Source organism: Balaenoptera musculus, chromosome 13 (assembly GCF_009873245.2).
Source record: "Balaenoptera musculus isolate JJ_BM4_2016_0621 chromosome 13, mBalMus1.pri.v3, whole genome shotgun sequence".
NCBI classification, from domain to species: Eukaryota; Metazoa; Chordata; class Mammalia; order Artiodactyla; family Balaenopteridae; genus Balaenoptera; species Balaenoptera musculus.
In genome coordinates, this window is record NC_045797.1 from 4,765,241 (window position 1) to 4,786,515 (window position 21,275).

General features: G+C 38.2%; 2 protein-coding genes across 6 annotated transcripts in view; both read right to left on the reverse strand.

The window, feature by feature from the left end:
* Positions 1-717, reverse strand: part of LOC118906093 (interleukin 18 receptor accessory protein) — a 32,393-nt gene extending 31,676 nt beyond the window's left edge. For all 3 annotated transcript variants that reach the window (XM_036873372.1, XM_036873371.1, XM_036873370.1), the window contains exon 1: positions 652-717. The gene's annotated coding sequence lies outside the window, so the exon portion shown is untranslated. The remainder of the gene's footprint in view (positions 1-651) is intronic.
* A 4,939-nt stretch (positions 718-5,656) lies between these two features.
* Positions 5,657-21,275, reverse strand: part of IL18R1 (interleukin 18 receptor 1) — a 52,509-nt gene continuing 36,890 nt past the window's right edge. For 2 of the 3 annotated variants that reach the window (XM_036874103.1, XM_036874102.1), the window contains exon 11: positions 18,440-20,397. In XM_036874103.1, coding sequence (XP_036729998.1) covers positions 20,042-20,397 — 356 coding nt within the window. In that variant the 3' untranslated portion in view covers positions 18,440-20,041. Of the gene's footprint in view, positions 5,669-18,439; positions 20,398-21,275 lie in introns of those variants that run through there. The other variant, XR_005022494.1, reaches the window with a different exon arrangement.

A 21,275-nucleotide genomic window follows, 5' to 3' on the forward strand; every position in this document is an offset into this window, starting at 1 on the left:
GATTTCCTTCCCATTTAGGTCTCCACAGAGCACTGAGTAGAGTTCCCTGTGCTATACAGCAGGTTCTCATTAGTTATTTATTTTATACATAGTATCAATAGTGTATATATGTCAATCCCAATCTCCCAATTCACCCCACCACCCCACCTTTTCCCGTTGGTATCCATATATTTGTTCTCTATGTCTGTGTCTCTATTTCTGCTTTGTAAATAAGATCGTCTATACCAATTTTTTTTCATATTCCACATATATGCATTAATATACGATATTTGTTTTTCTCTTTTTGACTTACTTCACTCTGTATTACAGCCTCTACGTCCATCCACGTCTCTACAAATGACCCAATTTTGTTTCTTTTTATGGCTGAGTCAGCAAACATTTTGAACCCCTCTGCTCTCCACCTTTCCCACAAAATGCTCAAAGCACTGTAGATAGGTTTATTTCATAACCACCAGGTTTTGTTTTTTTATAAAGTCTCCATATATGTGGAGATGTAAAATTTGCTAATTAGGTAGCAAATTTATTAGTACAAATAGTTTATGAAAAAGAATAGTGTTAGCAATCCATTTTGAAAATGATTTAAGTTCTTTTCTCAACTTATATTTGCTGGTTAGGAAATCTAGTGGAAAAAAATATGTACCATTGTCTTACCTGTATTTCCTGTCCTTAAGACATTGAAAAAGAGAAAGAAACTTCAAGTCTTTCTTTCAGTGACTGCCGGCTTTTCTATCTGAAGATGAGCATGTGAGAATATCCATTTTCAAAGAGGTCTACAATATCTCTTCCTAGCCAGAGAGATAAATGGAGAAAATACATGTAACTCACACAAGTTTGTAAATAATGAGCTAAACCTGGAGAAAAAAAAAAAGGAAAACCTTTAGTATTTTGTAAATGACCACTGACATGGTCAAATTCATGGTCACACAGAGGAAAATCAAATTAATGACCTCTATAAGTAGAAGGAAATGACCTGAAGATGAAGCATCTAAAACTCTCCCCAGACCAACCTCCTTGACTAGATAAGGTATGTGGTTAGGTTTAGTTGAAAGAGTGAGTAATCCTACTTCCTTTACAGGAATTTCCGGTAAAGATTATTAGCACTCAACAGTTTCTCAACTGTGGGTTTTGGGTGTTTTTTTTGGTTTTTTTTTCGTTTTGTAAAACTAACTCCCAAAAATGTAACCTTTATGATATAACCTAAAGCTTTTCGTGGGATTAACATTTTTTTAATTCTGAAAAAGTAAAAAACATCTCTCTAACACCATTTATTTGAAACAATAATTTATTGATACAGACAGGGAAATAAATTTAAACTCTGAAATCACCAAGATTTTTTGGTACCTCTTTATTAAAACAAAGATTCAAAATATAACATATAATTAAGAACCCCACTGTTCCTTTGATAGAACAAATCAAATCACTTAATAAGAACCTTAGGACACTCTGAGACCACACGGGTCAGAAAGAGCTTTATCTAGAAAGCAACTTGGTTAAGCCTAGATATCACCCATCCTCAAGAGGCTGATATTCTAACAAAGATAAAGCTGACTCATCTGAACATATGAATGCTCCAGGGCTGCTTCTACACATAACTAGAGGATAACATAAAATACAAAAGAAGACTACATTTGCTTTGGGATGAAGGCAAAATGAGTGTTTCCCTGAGGTGGAAGAGAGCATTTATAACTAGGAATGAACCAAAAAAATATATCTGCCCTGGGTCACGAATCTATCTAGGATTCCAAGAGGATATGAGGTTTTTTACAGGCCTATTTCAACACAGGTCATAGGGAGCAGCTGAACGATATTCCAGGCACATGAAGCTCCAGGCTTATGGAGTCACGTGAGAGCAACACAGTGATAAGAATAAAGGCAGGATAAAGTCATACTAAGTTCACAGACACCCCAAAACACACCACCGGCTGCGTCCTGCCCACCAGAAGGACAAGATCCAACCCCACCCCCCAGAACACAGGCACCCGTCCCCTCCACCAGGAAGCCTACAAAAGCTACTCAACCAACTTCACACACTGCGTGTCTGTGACAGGGGCAGACACTTAAAATAATGGGAACTCTAAACCTGCAGCCTGGGAACAGGAGACCCCAAACACAGTAAATTAAACAAAATGAGAAGACAGAGAAACATACAGCAGATGAAGGAGCAAGGTAAAAACCCACCAGACCAAACAAATGGAGAGGAAATAGGCAGTCTACCTGGAAAAGAATTCGGAGTAATGACAGTAAAGATGATTCAAAATCACAGAAATAGAATGGAGAAAATACAAGAAACATTTAACAAGGACCTAGAGAAACTAAAGAGCAAACAATGGTGAAAAATACAATAAATGAAATTAAAAATACTCTAGATGGGATCAATAGCAGAATAATTGAGGCAGAAGAACAGATAAGTGACCTGGAAAAAAAAAATAGTGGAAATAAGTGCCACAGACCAGAATAAAGAAAAAAGAATGAAAAGAATTGAGGACAGTCTCAGAGACCTCTGGGACAACATTAAACGCACCAACATTTGAATTATAGGGGTCTCAGAAGAAGAAGAGAAAAAGAAAGGGTCTGAGAAAATATTTGAAAAGATTATAGTCAAAAATTTCCCTAACATGGGAAAGGAAATAGTCAATCAAGTCCAGGAAGTGCAGAGAGTCGCATACAAGATAAATCCAAGGAGAAACACACCAAGACACGTATTAATCAAACTATCAAAAATTAAATACAAAGAAAAAATACGAAAAGCAACAAATAAAATACAAGGGAATCCCCATAAAGTTAACAGCTGATCTTTCAGCAGAAACTCTGCAAGCGAGAAGGGAGTGGCAGGATATATTTAAAGTGATGAAAGGGAAAAACCTACAACAAAGATTACTCTACCCAGCAAGGATCTCATTCAGATTCAACAGAGAAATTAAAAGCTTTACAGACAAGCAAAAGTTAAGAGAATTCAGCACCACCAAACCAGCTTTACAACAAATGCTAAAGGAACTTCTCTAGGCAGGAAACACAAGAGAAGGAAAAGACCTAGAAAAACAAACCCAAAACAATTAAGAAAATGGTAATAGGAACATACATATCAATACTTACCTTAAATGTAAATGGATTAAATGCTCCAATCAAAAGACACAGACTGGTTGAATGGATACAAAAACAAGACCTGTATATGTGCTGTCTACAAGAGACCCACTTCAGACCTAGGGGCACATACAGACTGAAAGTGAGGGAATGGAAAAAGATATTCCATGCAAATGGAAATCAAAAGAAAGATGAAGTAACAATACTCATATCAGACAAAATAGACTTCAAAATAAAGACTATTACAAGAGACAAAGAAGGAAACTACATAATGATCAAGGGATCAATCCAAGAAGAAGATATAACAATTGTAAATATTTATGCACCTAACATAGGAGCACCTCAATACATAAGGCAAATGCTAACAGCCATAAAAGGGGAAATCGACAGTAACACAATAATAGTCGAAGTCTTTAAGACCCCACTTTCACCAATGGACAGATCATCCAAAACAAAAATAAATAAGGAAACACAAGCTTTAAATGACACATTAGACCAGATGGACTTAATTGATATTTATAGGATATTTCATCCAAAAAAAACAGAATACACTTTCTTCTCAAGTGCTCGTGGAATATTCTCCAGGATAGCTCATATCTTGGGTCACAAATCAAGCTGTAGTAAATTTAAGAAAATTGAAATCGTATCAAGTATCTTTTCTGACCACAACGCTATGAGACTAGATATCAATTACAGGAAAAAACTGTAAAAAATACAAACACATGGAGGCTTTACAATATGCTACTAAATAACCAAGAGATCACTGAAGAAATCAAAGGGAAATCAAAAAATACCTAGAAACAAATGACAATGAAAACATGACTCAAAACCTATGGGATACAGCAAAAGCAGTTCTAAGAGGGAAGTTTACAGCAATACAATCCTACCTCAAGAAACAAGAAAAATCTCAAATAAAAAACCAAAACTTACACCTATAGCAATTAGAGAAAGAAGAAGAACAACAAAAAAAACCTCCAAAGTTAGCAGAAGGAAAGAAATCATAAAGACCAGGTCAGAAATAAATGAACAAGAAATGAAGGAACAATAACAAAGATCAATAAAACTAAAAGCTGGTTCTCTGAGAAGATAAACAAAGTTGAGAATCCATTAGCCAGACTCATCAAGAAAAAAAGGGAGAAGATTCAAATCAACAGAATTATAAATGAAAAAGAAGTAACAACTGACACTGCAGAAATACAAAGGATCATGAGAGATTACTACAAGCAACTATATGCCAATAAAATGGACAACCTGGAAGAAATGGACACACTCTTAGAAAAGCGCAACGTACCGAGCCTGAACCAGGAAGAAACAGAAAATGTAAACAGACCAATCACAAGCACTGAAATTGAAACTGTGATTAAAAACCTTCCAACAAACAAAAGTCCAAGACCAGATGGCTTCACAGGTGAATTCTATCAAATATTTAGAAAAGAGCTAACACCTATCCTTCTCAAACTCTTCCAAAATATAGCAGAGGGAGGAACACTCCCAAACTCATTCTATGAGGCCACCATCACAATGATACCAAAACCAGACAAAGATGTCACAAAAAAGAAAACTACAGGCCAATATCACTGATGAACATAGATGCAAAAATCCTCAACAAAATACTAGCAAACAGAATCCAACAGCACATTAAAAGGATCATACACCATGATCAAGTGGGGTTTATTCCAGGAATGCAAGGATTCTTCAATATACACAAATCAATCAATGTGATACACCATGTTAACAAACTGAAGGATAAAAACCATATGATAATCTCAATAGATGCAGAAAAAGCTTTTGACAAAATTCAACATCCATTTATGATAAAAACTTTCCAGAAAGTGGGCATAGAGGGAACCTACCTCAACATATTAAAGGCCATATATGAGAAACCCACAGCCAACATCATTCTCAATGGTGAAAAACTGAAAACATTTCCTGTATGATCAGGAACAAGACAAGGGTGCCCACTCTCACTATTATTCAACATAGTTTTGGCCATGGCAATCAGAGAAGAAAAAGAAATAAAAGGAATCCAAATCAGAAAAGAAGAAGTAAAACTGTCATTGTTTGCAGATGACATGATACTACACATAGAGAATCCTAAAGATGCTACCAGAAAACTACTAGAGCTAATCAATGAATTTGGCAAAGTAGCAGGATACAAAATTAATGCACAGAAATCTCTTGCATTCCTATACATGAACGATGAAAAATCTGAAAGAGAAATTAAGGAAACACTCGCATTTACCATTGCAACAAAAAGAATAAAATACCTAGGAATAAACCTACCTAAGGAGGCAAAAGATTTGTATGCAGAAAACTGTAAGACATTGATGAAAGAAAAGATGATACAAACAGATGGAGAGATATACCATGTTCTTGGATTGGAAGAATCAACATTGTGAAAATGACTATACTACCCAAAGCAATCTACAGATTCAGTGCAATCCCTGTCAAATTACCAATGGCATTTTTCACAGAACTAGAACAAAAATTTTCACAATTTGTATGGAAAAACAAAAGACCCCAAATAGCCAAAGCAATCTTGGGAAAGAAAAATGGAGCTGGAGAAATCAGGCTCCTGGACTTCAGACTATACTACAAAACTACAGTAATCAAGAAAGTATGGTACTGGCACAAAAACAGAAACATAGATCAATGGAACAGGTTCGAAAGCCCAGAGATAAACCCATGCACGTATGGTCACCTTATCTTTGATAAAGGAGGCAAGAATATACAATGGAGAAAAGACAGCCTCTTCAATAAGTGGTGCTGGGAAAACTGCACAGCTACATGGAAAAGAATGAAATTAGAACACTCCCTAACACCATACACAAAAATAAACTCAAAATGGGTTAAAGACTTAAATGTAAGACCAGACACTATCAAACTCTTAGAGGAAAACACAAGCAGAACACTCCATGACATAAATAACAGCAAGGTCCTTTTTGACCCAGCTCCTAGAGAAATGGAAATAAAAACAAAAGTAAACAAATGGGACCTAGTGAAACTTAAAAGTCTTTTGCACAGCAAAGGAAAACATAAACAAAACAAAAAGAAAGCCCTCAGAATGGGAGAAAATATTTGCAAATGAAGCCACTAACAAAGGATTAATCTCCAAAATTTACAAGCACCACATGCAGCTTAATATCAAAAAAACAAACAACCCAATCCAAAAATGGGCAGAAGACCTAAATAGACATTTCTCCAAAGAAGATATACAGATTGCCAACAGACACATGAAAGGATGCTCAACATCACTAATCATTAGAGATATGAAAATCCAAACTACAATGAGATATCATCTCACACCGGTCAGAATGGCCATCATCAAAAAATCTACAAACAATAAATGCTGGAGAGGGTGTGGAGAAAAGGGAACCCTCTTGCACTGTTGGTGGGAATGTAAATTGATACAGCCACTATGAAGAACAGTATGGAGATTCCTTAAAAAACTAAAAATAGAACAACCATAGGACGCAACAATCCCACTACTGGGCATATACCCTGAGAAAACCATAATTTAAAAAGAGTCATGTACTGCAATGTTCACTGAAGCTCTATTTACAATAGCCAGGACATGGAAGCAACCTAAGTGTCCATCAACAGATGAATGGATAAAGAAGATGTGGCACATATATACAATGGAATGTTACTCAGCCATAAAAAGAAACAAAATGGAGTTATTTGTAGTGAGGTGGATGGAGTTAGAGTCAGTCATACAGAGTGAAGTAAGTCAGAAAGAGAAAAACAAATACTGTATGCTAACACATATATATGGAATCTAAAAAAAAAAAGGTTCTGAAGAACATAGGGGCAGAACAGAAATAAAGACGCAGATGTAGAGAATGGATTTGAGGACATGGGGAGGGGGAAGGGTAAGCTGGGACTAAGTGAGGGAGTAGCACTGACATATATACACTACCAAATGTAAAATAGATAGCTAGTGGGAAGCAGCTGCACAGCACAGGTAGATCAGCTCTGTGCTTTGTGACCACCTAGAGTGGTGGGTTACAGAGGGTGGGAGGGAGATGCATGACAAGGAGATATGAGGATATATGTATATGTATAGCTGATTCACTTTGTTATAAAGCAGAGACCAACACACCATTGTAAAGCAATTATACTCAATAAAGATCTTAAAAAAAAAAAGCTCTTAGAGGAAAACATAGGCAGAACACTCTATGACATATGCAGAACACTCGATGACAAATCACAGCAAAATCCTTTTTGACCCACCTCCTAGAGTAATGGAAATAAAAACAAAAACAAACAAATGGGACCTAATGAAACTTAAAAGGTTTTGCATAGCAAAGGGAACCATAAACAAGATGAAAAGACAACCCTCAGAATGGGAGAAAATATTTGCAAATGAAGCAACTGACAAAGGATTAATCTCCAAAATATCCAAGCGGTCATGCAGCTCAATATCAAAAAACAAACAACCCAATCCAAAAATGGGTGGAAAACCCAAACAGACATTTCTCCAAGGAAGATATACAGATTGCCAACAAACACATGAAAGGATGCTCAACATCAATAATCAGTAGAGAAAAGCAAATCAAAACCACAATGAGGTATCACCTCACACCAGTCAGAATGGCCATCATCAAAAAATCTACAGGGCTTCCCTGGTGGCGCAGTGGTTGGGAATCTGCCTGCCAATGTAGGGGACACGGGTTCGAGCCCTGGTCTGGGAGGATCCCACATGCCGCGGAGCGACTAAGCCCACGAGCCACAATTGCTGAGCCTGTGCGTCTGGAGCCTGTGCTCCGCAGCGGGAGAGGCCATGGTAGTGAGAGGTCCGCGCACCGCAATGAAGAGTGGCCCCCACTTGCCACAACTAGAGAAAGCCCTCACACAGAAACAAAGACCCAACACAGCCATAAATAAATAAATAAATAAATAAATAAATAAAATTAAAAAAAAAAATCTACAAACAATAAATGCTGGAGAGGGTGTGGAGAAAAGGGAAGCCTCTTGCACTGTTGGTGGGGATGTAAATTGATACAGCCACTATTGAGAACAGTATGGAGGTTCCTTAAAAAACTAAAAATAGAACTACTGTATCACTCAGCAATCCCACTACTGGGCATATACCCTGAGAAAACCATAATTCAAGAAGAGTCATGTACCATAATGTTCACTGCATCACTATTTACAATAGCCAGGACATGGAAGCAGCCTAAGTGTCCACTGACAAATGAATGGATAAAGAAGATGTGGCACATATACACAGTAGAATATTACTCAGCCATAAAATGAAATGAAATGAAATTGTATGCTAAAGTGTACATATGGAATCTAAAAAGAAAATGGTCCTGATGAACCTAGGGGCAGGACAGGAATAAAGACGCAGACGTAGAGAATGGACTTGAGGACATGGGGAGGGGGAAGTGTAAGCTGGGAAGAAGTGAGGGAGTAGCACTGACATATATACACTACCAAATGTAAAATAGATAGCTAGTGGGAAGCAGCTGCATAGCACAGGGAAATCAGTTAGGTGCTTTGTGACCACCTAGAGGGGTGGGATATGGAGGGTGGGAGGGAGATGCAAGTGGGGGGCATATGGGGATATACATATGCATATAGCTGATTCACTTTGTTATACAGCAGAAACTAACACAACATTGTAAAGCAACTATACTCCATAAAGATGTTTAAAAAATAAATAAATAAAATCCATGGAAGATGAATGGTAAAAAAAAAGAATAAAGGCAAGAGACCTGGGAAGAGATGTGGCTAAGATGGAAGGAAAAGGCTAAATGTAAGGGGTTGTCTATGACCGGTATTCAATACCTATTGAATTGAACTGGATTCAAGTGAGTTGGGTTGTGGGAGCTATCCTTCTGAAGCTTCAGATATCCTGATGCAGACCTTGAAGTTGAGTCTAAAGTTGTTTAGAGAGGTGATTTCCAAAGCCAGTTTGATCACTTTAATCGAGTTTGGATAGGGTTTGCAGGAGACAGAATACCCTCCTACAGGCATTGTGGGGGTAGTCTCCAAAAATGGCTGCCATCAGTTCCTCTGGTCCTTCATGTGCATTCTTCATGTCCAGAGGTGGAGTCTATTGTTCCTGTTCTTGAATCTAGGTTGAATTTGTGACTTGCTTTGACCAACAAAATGCAGTGGAAGTGCCCATCTGGATCTAGTTTTTTAAAGGTCTTCAGCTTTCTCTTGGAGGCCAGATACAATATTTCTTGTCCAAATGTTCTGAGATCACCTTGCTGTAAGGAAGCTCAAGTAGCTGTAAAAGCTAGTTGTAAAAACATGAGGAGAGAGAGAGAGTGAGCTGTCTGGTCATACTCCAGTTGCTCCAACCATCTTAGTCTACACATGTGAGTGAAGAATATATTAGATGTTCCAGCCCCAGCAGACACCACATGGAGCAGAAAAATGGTCCAATGGACCCCAACCTAGATTGCAGAATTGTGAGAAATAACAAACCGTCAATGTTTAAGCAACTAAGTTTCGGGGTGATTTGTTAGATAGCAATAAATAACTGAAACATATAATATTACCGGTGGATAAATGAATTCTATTTCACTTGGAGTAAATTGCTGGGAGACATAAAAATGAATCTATTCTGTGCATTCATGGTTCCAAGCATTTTATGTGTCTATTATTGTATCAGAAATATGATACAAGGATAAATAAAATTCACACGCCCTACCCTCAAAGAGCTCATATTTGGGGGGAAAGGTAAATAATTACAGTGCACAGTAATAAGTCCAGTCTAACAAACATTTGCTAACCATCTACTATAGGCAAGATCTCTTGCTGGTAACTGTGAACAGTTAGGCTGGTCAAAGAGGGACTGGACCTCTGAAGATCATTTCTTAGATGATAAATGCTAAATAGAGGTATGCACAGTGGACCATAGGAGATGGGCTCTTAGCCAAACCGCAGACTTGGGGATGTCTCCCAGAGGGATTTCTCTGAATTTTAATTAATTTTTTTCTAACCTCATTTGTAGATGGTTAAATTGATCATTTGTCATATCTTCAAACTCTTCCCTGGACTTTCTTACCCCTTTCTCACTGTTGCTATTTGACTCTCTCCCGAGGACATTGTTTCCCTAACAGCCCACTTAAATTCTGGTTGTTTTCTCTCCCAGACCCCTTGAGCCACTGATTTCCAGCCATTATACTCCCTCCTCCCTAAAAACCCCCAGCTTTGAATAGCATGTCCTCACCCTGTAATACCACCCATTACTCACCTTGCTGAGGTTGTCCCCAAACCCCTGGTCACACTGCTGCATTTGTTACTGAACAGAACTTGGGTCTACATACAGCAAAACCAGTCTACTTATACCAGGTTGTGGTGAAGGAAAGAACAGCATTCATTGCAGGGTACCAAGCAAGGAGAACAGGCAGCTTGTGCTCCAAAGACCTGAATTCCCTGGTGGCTATCAGGGAAGGGTTTTTAAAGATAAAGTGAAGGGAGAGAGTCTCAGGGTATAAGATCAGCCCATGTACAATTCTCTGATTGGCTGACGGTGAGGTAACAGGGTCATGTTTTGGAAATCTCAATCGTCAACCTTCTGGTTCCAAAGTGTCTGAGGTCCACATGCTGGTGGTCAGCTTGCAGTTAACTTTCTCCACCTGGTGGGGGCTTTAGTATCTGCAAAATAACTAGCCCTTGAGGAGGAACTAAAAGTCCTTCACTTAATTTTATGGCTAAACTATTATTATTTTGTCTTGCTTGACTGCTTTCCTTTGTTTTTGCATTTTTTTGCTTCTCTGATTAAATTTGTTCTTTGGAACTCAGGGAAAGCCTAGGAAGCTAAAGCTCTACAAACAAGAGGCGGAGGACACAGGAGTCTGTTCCTGGGAAAGCCCCGCAGGGCTCCTCTCAGTTTCACATTCTCTGAAGAGTTTAACCGCCCACTTATTCTTATGCTCACCATAACCCTCCCTGTTTTGATTCTTGGTAATTTTAGTATTCACATAGATGATCCATGGAACACCCTGGTCTCTCCATTCTTTAACTTCCTCTCTTCCAAATGTCTTGACTTCCACGCCTACCTCAGGCATTTATTCCTACACCTGCCATTACTAGTATTTGACATGCTTCAATAATCTCCGTTTCAAGAATCCTATCATCTTACTCCCTGAAACACTCCGATATCAATTCATTTGTGACAATCATGTGGTCACAGAAGAATCTTATATTGCTCTTACCAAATCTTCAATGACACCCTCTATACACGCATTTTCCAACTTAAGTTTTATTGTCGTGCATTATTATCAGTCGCTTACCTATACCTTTAGTTCACTTGACGTTCTCTTATTTTATCGCATTAGCTTAAAAATTACTAACTCTCTTCCTTAGTTGAACATACACAACTGAACATGGCTGGAGGAAACACGCAGGCGTGCTGACTGGTCTCCATAACCTGAGGGAGACTTTAATACTTGTTAGCAGCCGTGCTATATTTCTCTACTTCATTCACTATATTATTTTCCTAGAAAACAACTTCATATTTCTTCCTTTCTTCTAAAGTTTCCTCCCTCATCCTCATTCTCGGCTGATGACTGAGAAACTTGCAGTAAACAGAACAGCAAACAGAAAAGAACCTCTTTAAGCTCTGTCAAAAGCATCTACTCACCTATTTTTGCAGGCCTTAGTAAGGGACATATGTAAAGCCGCTTCTAAGGAGCTATTATAGAGAACACAGGTCCAGGGTAGAACTTCCTGACTGAATATGAAACATGGGAGAAAGAGAATTAATATAGGTGACCCTCAGCTTCCTGCTTGGAAGAAAATGGTAGAAAATGGTTCTACCATTTTCATCAGGTAGAAAATGGGTTCGTAAAACCAAAACAGAGGTACAGGCTTTGGGAAACTAGAATCAATTCAGTATAAATAGTTGAGTTTTAGATGTTATGTACGTTTCTAGATAAACTTACCCAAGGTAGAGCTGAATGTGTGATTCTAGAGCTCAGAAAACAGACCACAGATGGGAAGAGGGATTTTTTCTCTTTAGGTTTGCTAAAGCAATGGGCAAGGATAATATGCAGCATGAGAAGGAAAGAAGATTCCAGAAAGGGACCCTGGAAAATTTTAAGGGAGGGGTGGCATGGAACAGAGAAAGAGAAACCACCAAACAGTATGAAAAGGGAATATGAAAATGGGGCTATGAAAACCAAGAGGGAATCTTTTCACAAATCCAAGGAGGTTTCAGAAGAAAACTGGGGTGACTAGTGTTGACTACAACAGAGAAGTCAAGTGGGGTTGAAGAGTTCCTATTAGAGCTGGGGATCCAGAGCCTGCAGATGTCCTGGACTGCAGAGTATGGGAGATATTGCAGCAAATGGACCAGGGATTAATGAGAAAGCAAAGCATAGCCTGCTTTTCTAAGAACCTTGACTTTGAACAAAGTTTTAGATATAATCTGTTGACTTCCTAACAATGAAAGGTGTGATTTACGCCCCAACACCTCCACTACCACAAACACGTTTTCCCTCCTATCTTGCCTCCAAATATAGTTATACCATAATTTTAGTTAAATAAATGTTGAATATTTACACCATTGTTACAGGTAAATACTATTTATGGCTGAGCCATATAATGCTGTTTGACTACATCTCTTTTCATGTACCAACTTTTGTTTCACTAGAAGCTAATAATTATTTTTCTTCATTTGATTAAATTTCTCTATATTTATCATTAACTCATTCCTCAACCTTCCACTAGAAATGTAAATGACCTCTCAATGCATTAAACACACTGGAAAATCTGTCTTCTTCCTGAAAACGGTCTATCTGGAACTTGCTCTCAATTGCCATCCTGGGATTTCCATTTACTGTCAGCCTGGAGACACTTTTTACCACTCTCCTAAGTTGGATCCCTTATTTCTGAGCCTTCTTAGAGGATGTTCTCTTTTTTGGAGAAGCACCTCTTCCAGTAGACCTCAGACACAAGGTACATGGGAGGTAAATATCTTGAGGGTTTATATGGCTGAAAACCTCTATTTTGTCCTCATATTGGAGAATAATTGTTTGAGTATTAGACTGTAGGGAGCACATCACTTTTCCTTCCAAGTTTGGAAGTGATTCTCTATGCATTTTTCTGGAAAATTGGTAGCCCTTTCAATCTAGAAACTCATGTCCTTCAATTTTGAGATATTTTCTTTACTTATTTGTAAAAAAATTCCTTTTATTTCTCTATTCTCATAGTATAGGGTGTTTGCTTATTCCCATTTTATAGATATTCTATTACATTAATTTAGGCCAATATTCTAATTCTTTTTTCTCCTCTACTTTCAATTTAATTAGCTTTTTTTTTTACATTCTGGGTGGCACCTCACCACCCTCTAACCTGGATATTGTGTTTTCTGCTTCAGTTATCTCATTTTTAATTTCCAACTCCATTTTGTTGTGCTCTGATGTAATATCTTTCTTTGTTTCTCTGAGAATATTAAAGTTTGTTTGTAAGTATGTTTTTCCTTGGCTTATCTCCAAGCTCTGTTTTGTTGTTAACCTTGACCTTTCATAGTAAAAATCTTTCTCAAATATTTAATGATTTTTCACTGTTTGCTAATATTAAGAATACTTAAAGATTGTATACTTCTTTAAGATTGAATACTTAAACACACACACACCCACACACACCTACAGCTCAATCTTGCTTAGAAGCAAATATGCAAATTCCTAAATAAAGTATTAGTGAACAAAATACATAGCTTGTTTTAAAAAAATCTTAGGATGAAGTGAAATTTACTCCAAAATGCAAGAATAGTATGATATTATGAAAACATTAATATTCTCTAAGGAGAAAAATCATATAATGACTTTTGTATAATAGTTGCATAAAAAGGCATTGGACAAAAGTCAATACCCATTTATGTTTAAAAAAAATCAGGATAAAATTGGAACTAACGGAGCTGTGCTTAATTTAATTACCTATATAGTATATATACGGTGTAGGTATGTAAAATAGTGTCATACTCAGTGGGGAAACACTAGGGGCTTCCCACTGAAGTCAGAGAGAGACAAGAATATCTACATCCACTATTATTAACATAACACTGGAGGCTTAATTACTAATGCAATTAAGCAAGAAAAAGCAATTAGAAGCATTGGAATTGGAAGAGAAGAGGGAACAATCCCCAATCTCTTTTTGCAGATGATATGAATCAATTAAATAACTGCTACAAGCAATAAGAATATAATAAAGTAGCAGATGATAAAATCAACAGAAAAATCAATTGCCTTAGTGTATATAAATAAAAACAAATTAGAAGATCACCAAAGAGAAGATACCATTTTAATAGCAAAATAGCCCAAACTTAACATGAAATATCCAAAATCTCTATGAGTAAAACTATAAAACAATCCTGAATGAACCAAATGCATATTTGAACAAGTGAAGAGACATCCTATGTTCTTGGCTAGGAAGACGCAATCTCAAAAATAAGTTGATCCTCCCTATATTAATTTAAAAATTTAATGTGGACTCAATAAAATGTCATCAGTTTTTTTTTCCTGGAGTTAAGCATACTAATTATAAAGTTCATTTGGAAGAAAAAAACATGCACGAAAAGTCAGGAAATCACTGAAAAATAGGAGCTTTGGGGTGAGGTTGGGGACATAACCCCTACAAGATATTAAAATATGTTTTAAAATCTCTGCAATTGAAACAGTGTGGTATTACCACATGAATAGCAAGTTGACCAATAGAATAGACTAGATAGTCCAGAAATAGATCTAATAGGAAATGGAAATTGAGTATAAGTTAGAAGGGGCATTCCCAAATCAGTGGGTAAAAGTAAAAAAGTAGTATTGTGGTAACTGGACTGTCATCTGAAAAATGATTCAATGGATTCATTCCTTGCACTGCACACCAGTACAAATTCCAAATGGATTGAAGATTTAAATTTTAAAAATTAATCTATATGAGTATTGGAAGTATGGGTGAATTCCTCTATAATCAGGGAATGGGTAAATACCAAAAGCAAAGTTAAAAACGCAAGGGACAAAGTGGGAAAGAAAAATATTTGCAACTTACATCACAATGTCATTTGTAATATGTAAAGACCTTTCAACAACAGGGATGAAAAAGATTAACATCGCTACAGTAGAACTGACAAAAGCTAAGGGGTTAGTGCTCCTTACATTGCTGATGGGAACGGAAAATGATATTACCCCTATGAAAAGGAATATGGCAATATCCAGCAAAATTACATACACATTGCCCTCTGACCCATGTATTCTACATTTGGAATCTATCCCCAAAATAATCTTGAAAAATGTGAAAAGATGCATGCATAAGGGGACTTCCCTGGCGGTCCAGTGGTTAAGACTCTGCACTTCCATTGCAGGGAGCACAGGTTTGATCACTGGTCAGGGAAATAAGATCCCACATGCCCGCGGTGTGGCCAAAAAAAAAAAAAAAGAAAAAAAAAGATGCATGCATAAGACAATTCTTTACAACATAATCTGTAATAGCAAAAGACTGGAAACATCTGAGATTGGCTGAATAAACCATAGTATAATCAAGCCACACAATGGTGTACCATGTGACTGTAAGAATGAGAAATAACTCCATGTACAGTTAGGGAGTGATCTCTGGAATATATTGAGTAGGAAAAGCAAGGTGGAAAAATTGTAGTTAATACACTACCATTTATCTGTAAGACGTGGGAGGATTAAATATGTATGCCTATTTAATTATATTACAAAACAGAAGGGTAAATCAACATCACTTTTAGAATGGTTTACCTGTGGGGAAGGGGCGAACAAGAAGGGCAGAAGATGGACTTCTCTGCATATACCTTATTTTGCAGATTTGCTCTCAGAAGGGTGTAAATATTTTGCATTATTATAAAACAAAATAAAATTTAAGCAGCAATTCCTAAAAACTCACAGTAAAAGAAATCTAACTGTATACTGAGTCAACAAAACTACATCAAGAGGAGTCATTTCAAATGACTTTAGAACACACCGACTTGACTTTACATTCTAATGGGAGGTTCTCAAGGGATAAAACAGTCCTCCCAAAATCTTGAACTGTTTTTAGTCAACAAAATATTGATGGCGTTGTTAGTATTATCATCATTCTGAGGCTATTGTGTATATTGTGGGATAAAGCAAATTAATAACTAAGTTGCTCCTGGTGGACTCAGTTGGGTGAACAGAAGCAGTTGTTTTTTTTAGCTCTCAGCAGCTCCACAGCCAGCCTGCAGAATGGTTCCGAGCTGGCATCTGCAGCAGAATCTTCATGATTCCAGAGATTTCTTCCTGTCTGTGGCAGGATCAACAGCTCTTGGCATCCCAGTGTTTTTGTGGGTGACTTTGGACTATACCTTTGGAAGAATAGCCTAGAGTCTATTTCTTCCCCTTTCTAAACAATTCTATAACTATTTCTGTTTAAACTAGCCAGGGAGGATTACGTTCATTACATCGAAACCATGGCCTATTCAGAGGTGTTTGATTTTGCCAAATAAAATTGTTATGGTGGAATCTCAACATAAAAATGGGTAAAAGCAGCACTACTCCTGTTGAAGTACTGATATTTGGAAGGAGTGGGAGGTAGGCAGAGGGCAGGGGCTAGGCACACACGCGCCCACTGCCCAGGATGGTCGCCTGCATGCGATGGCTACCAGTGCGGCCCGCAGGTGGGCTGAAGCACTCAGTGTCCTGCCCGCAGCGCACACGGCCCGTTTCCTGTTAGAGTTGTGGCCTGGCCACCACTTCTTGGCTCCTGATCCCGTTTCTCAGAGTAGCTTCTGCTCAGAAAGATGGCTTCCCCCAAACCCTGGCTCTCCTCCCTCGGAGGTGCACTCGTGCCAGGTTGATGAGCTATTTCCTCTGAGTATTTAAAGCTATGAGTCAACTCGGTTTTGCCAGTATCCCCGGTTCAGACAAGCATGTTGATGGCTGCAAGGAGGTGCACCCGCTCTGTGCCTTGCTGACAGTCCTCCACAGCCAGCTGGTCAACCACTCAGCATCAACTCAGGATGAGCTCCTAGTACCTCTCAGGGGTCTTAACGCCCCTTACCTCAGCGGATGCCACAGTCACGTGTACACTTCCATCCTGCAGAGGATTTGAGTGCTATTCCCCCTCCATCCTTTCCCTAGTAGCCTAGAAGAGCCCTTGTACTCTTTTAACCTCCTCCGAGCCAGTCCTAAGCAGCCCTTCTTCCTCTCTGCAAGACTGTTCTAGACCCTCCTAGTACAAGGCGCCGCCCCAGGAAAGCGCCTACAGCCTCCCAAAACTTACCTCGTCTCCCTGCAACAGGCAATTCCAGAGAGGAGACGGTACCCCTCTCTGTCCCAGCCTGGTCACACTAGCTAAATGCATACCCAGGTCAAGTCCCTGGACTGACCGTGTCTCAGGTTCCTGGGTTTAGAATATGTGGGTAATAAGGTCTCTCTCTGCTTTACGAGAGTATAACTCGAATTTAATAAATGTTTCCAGCATATAATAGACATACATGGGTTGTTTCTTTATACATCTTAGACAGCTGGTTGTTCACTGATTCTCTGAAATGGACTCCACAGTGTAAGGACATTTGAAGTCATAGAAGAGAATGACATTATTCTATCAATAAAAGTTAGGTACTGGTCCTGATTGGAAATGCTTGGCACTTAAATTTTAAAATATGCACATGAGTTAACTGGCACGTGAAGACCTAATATTTGTGCTGGACATTGGGTGGCCTTGTGAGAGGGAATGGAATTCTTCTTTTGCTCCTGGATGGATTTTAAAGAAGGTAGGTACAAAGTAATTTGACATAAAAAAAGATAGATCTAAGCATTCATTTTGAATGACCCCATATCTCATTTACAAAGGTGGGAATATATGTTGAGACTGAGGGATTGAAATTTTAAACTAAGTGAAAAAGATGTCGAGATTTTTCAAAAATAAAGGCACGAGACCAATGGTTCATTAATGTATTTTAAAGCATATATTTACTGTACACATTTAACACATTTAATACAAAATACATTTAATGTATTTAAAGCATACATAATAAAAAAGAAAAGCAAATCATTCTATGTATTAGAGACTATGATGATAGCAATAAAATTTCTCACGACCATATATTTTCACACATAAATCTTCTTAATGATTAAAATCCTTTACTTTTTTTAGCCATCCAACTAGCACGCAAAATTGTAAGTGCTACAAAAATTAGACCACTTTCTTATACTGAAAATCTGATGAAAATCTCATTTTTCTTTGATTTTCAGTAGTATCTACCACAGCTGTTTTATTATTTAAGTTGCCTGATTTAATTTTTTTATTTAATTTTTAATTTTATATTGGAGTATAGTTGATTTACAATGTTGTGTTAGTTTCAGGTGTACAGCAAAGTGATTGATTCACCTGATCCATTCTTTTTTAGACTCTTTTCCCACATAGGTTATTACAGAACATTCAGTAGAGTTCCCTGTGCTATACGGTAGGTCCTTGTTGATTATCTACTTTATAGATAGTAGTACCACAGCTGTTTTACAGTCTCTGCTTTAAATTTTTCTGGAACATTCATGCCGCACCCATATCTTCTAACCAGCCTTCCAAACTTACCCAGCTCTTTCCTTTCTCTGTAAGGCTGCTATTTATCACTCACTCAGTGATTTTCATGAACAGACCTCTGAGGCCGTCAAGAAGGCCCAGTACTAAGGAGACAGATATATGTCTTCCAATGTGAAAAGTTGCAGACGTCCAATGCAGATATGCTGATGTGCTGCTCCTCTATGCTCCTCTGTAAGAATGAATCGCCTCAAGTCAAAACTGCCTTCCTTTCCAGATCTTGTTCTCTTTCCACCGCTAAATACCTGACCTAGGTGATAATTAATAACAATAACAAAAGTAGCAATACCGACACCTATTGAGTGTTAAGTTTGTGTCAAGAACTGTTGTAAGAGCTTCATTTGTATTTATTCACTTAGTCCCCCTGTACAGGTCTTATAAATTCTAATGGTGCAGATGAGGAGACCGCATCACAGATGAGTTAGAAGAGTTTCCGGAGACCACAGAGGAGGCGGTAAACCCGGGATTTGAGCTCAAGTGTCTCGGCTGCCATGCTGCCTTCACCCAAAGGGCATTTAAACTCTGTCATCTTTTAAAAAGCAAGTGACCATCCTTTTTTGGCTGCTGAATAACTCATCTGATCTGGCACCCATCCTGTGTCTAAACATTTATGCAAAATCAACAAATGTTTTAGACCATTTTTTTGAAAGACCCAGAAAATTATTTGAATTAAAATTTGTGTCTGGCATGAAAGATTAAAAAGTTGTTTTGAGTTCCTTTTAAGAAGTTCCCACAGATAGGTCCAATTAAGCAAGCCCTCTGCAGCATCTTGATGGGGTTTCAAGAACTGTAGGCCTGCAGCTGTAGCCAGGATACATTAATGCACATGCTCTGAGGCTGAGGCCCTGTTACAGCAGCTCACACCTCACACCCTGCTCTGCTCGCAGCCCTGTCGGTTCTCCCAGACCCCCGCCCTGCACCCCGCATCCCAGGCACTGTCAGAGGTGTTTAGAGGTAGGAAGCTATGGTGGGGTCGTGAAGGCACCATTCCAGTTCCTGTGTCAACTACGGGCTCATAGAGGAATGCCACTTTGTGAACTTAAAATCCTTCAGTTCAATTGTTAGCATGAAAAATCTCTTAAAGACATATCCTTATTTTAAGGCATAAGTTATTCTGCACCGTGTGCAGTCTCCCAGTTGCTGAATATGGGATTGAGCAGAGTGCCTGCATCCAGTTATGGAAGAGGGAGAAACAGGACACCCATTTCTGTTGAATTCCAGGGTCTTCTGAGAGCCCACGACTATAGCTCAATGTTTAGTCTTATCCTCGGCAACCTAATGACAAGTTTCATCTTCAGAATGTGACTAGGACATTCACAGAGTAGAGTTAAATATTTGAATAATGCCCTTCGTTATCAACAGGCTCATACACTCAGTCCCCAGAGCGTCAAGAGTTCTTTCTTCTGCTCAGCTTTTCTGAAGATCAGGGCTGTGAAAAAACAGGCAAGACTTCTGCTTCGTCTCGACATGGTTTGGCTGCTTTTGCGGGCATCAGATAAAGAAGATTCTTCCAGAACCTTGAGTTATAAGACAGAGATTTATCGGCCTGCCACTTCAGAACTCTGTGGGATTTCAAAAGCTTCAGTGATTGAGGCAAGAATGCGAAGTCGCCGACTGGTGTAAATTCAATTAAGATGATTTTAATTTTCCTTTCCACTAGTGCTTCATGGAGCCCACTTTCAAGTTCATACCTGACTTCATTAGACATATAACTTTTACTCAAGACAATGATCAGCCTTCGGCTTTTCTCTATCAATGAATGGATTTCATCAACAACAGCTGAAAATACAGGAGGTGGCAGATTAATTTAAGAAAACTGAAAGGGTGGGCATGAGATGAAAATCATTTCACACAGTCCTATTTTGTATTAACTGAAATTCACTAGTTTAAGTTTTTCTTTGAGATAAACCATTAATTCTCAATTTTATATGCCTATTAAAAAAGCAATCATCTACACAATGATATAATGAATACCTACTTGGCACTTTCTCTGTGCCATGCCTTCTTCTAAATATTTTATGTATATTAACTCATTTAATCATCATAATGACCCTATGAAGAAAGTATTGTGATCACCCCCATTTTACAGATGAAGAAGCCAAAGCAGAGTGGTTAAGTAACTTGCCCAGAGTCACATGGCTAGTAAATGGCAGAACCAGAATCTGAACCCAAGTGGTCTGGTTCTGGAGTGTATGTTCCTAACCATTCCACTATCTTTCCTCTTTACACGGATGGTGGAATATGCTAAAATTTGAATTAAAAGATTTTTAAAAAAATCCTGCCATTATTCTAGACTGCAGGTTGATAATTTTTTTTCCTGTAAAGGGGCCAGATGGTAAATATTTTAGCCTTTGCGGGTCATACAGTCTTTGTCACAGCTACTCAGCTCTGCTGCTGTAACTCAAAAGCAGCCACAGATCACACATGAACATATGTGTGTGGCTGTTTCAATAAGAGTGGCAGGATGGACCTGACCTGTGGGTGGAAGACTGCCAACCTCTGTTCTAGACCTCTAGCCCTCCTCAGATAGAGTTCTTAGCCAAAACTAATCACAATCGAATATACAAACATTCTTTATTTTTATTTAAGAACTAAGAAGAAATCTGTTTTTAAAATGACTCTTAGAAAAATAACAGAAATATTGGGTTGGCCCAAAA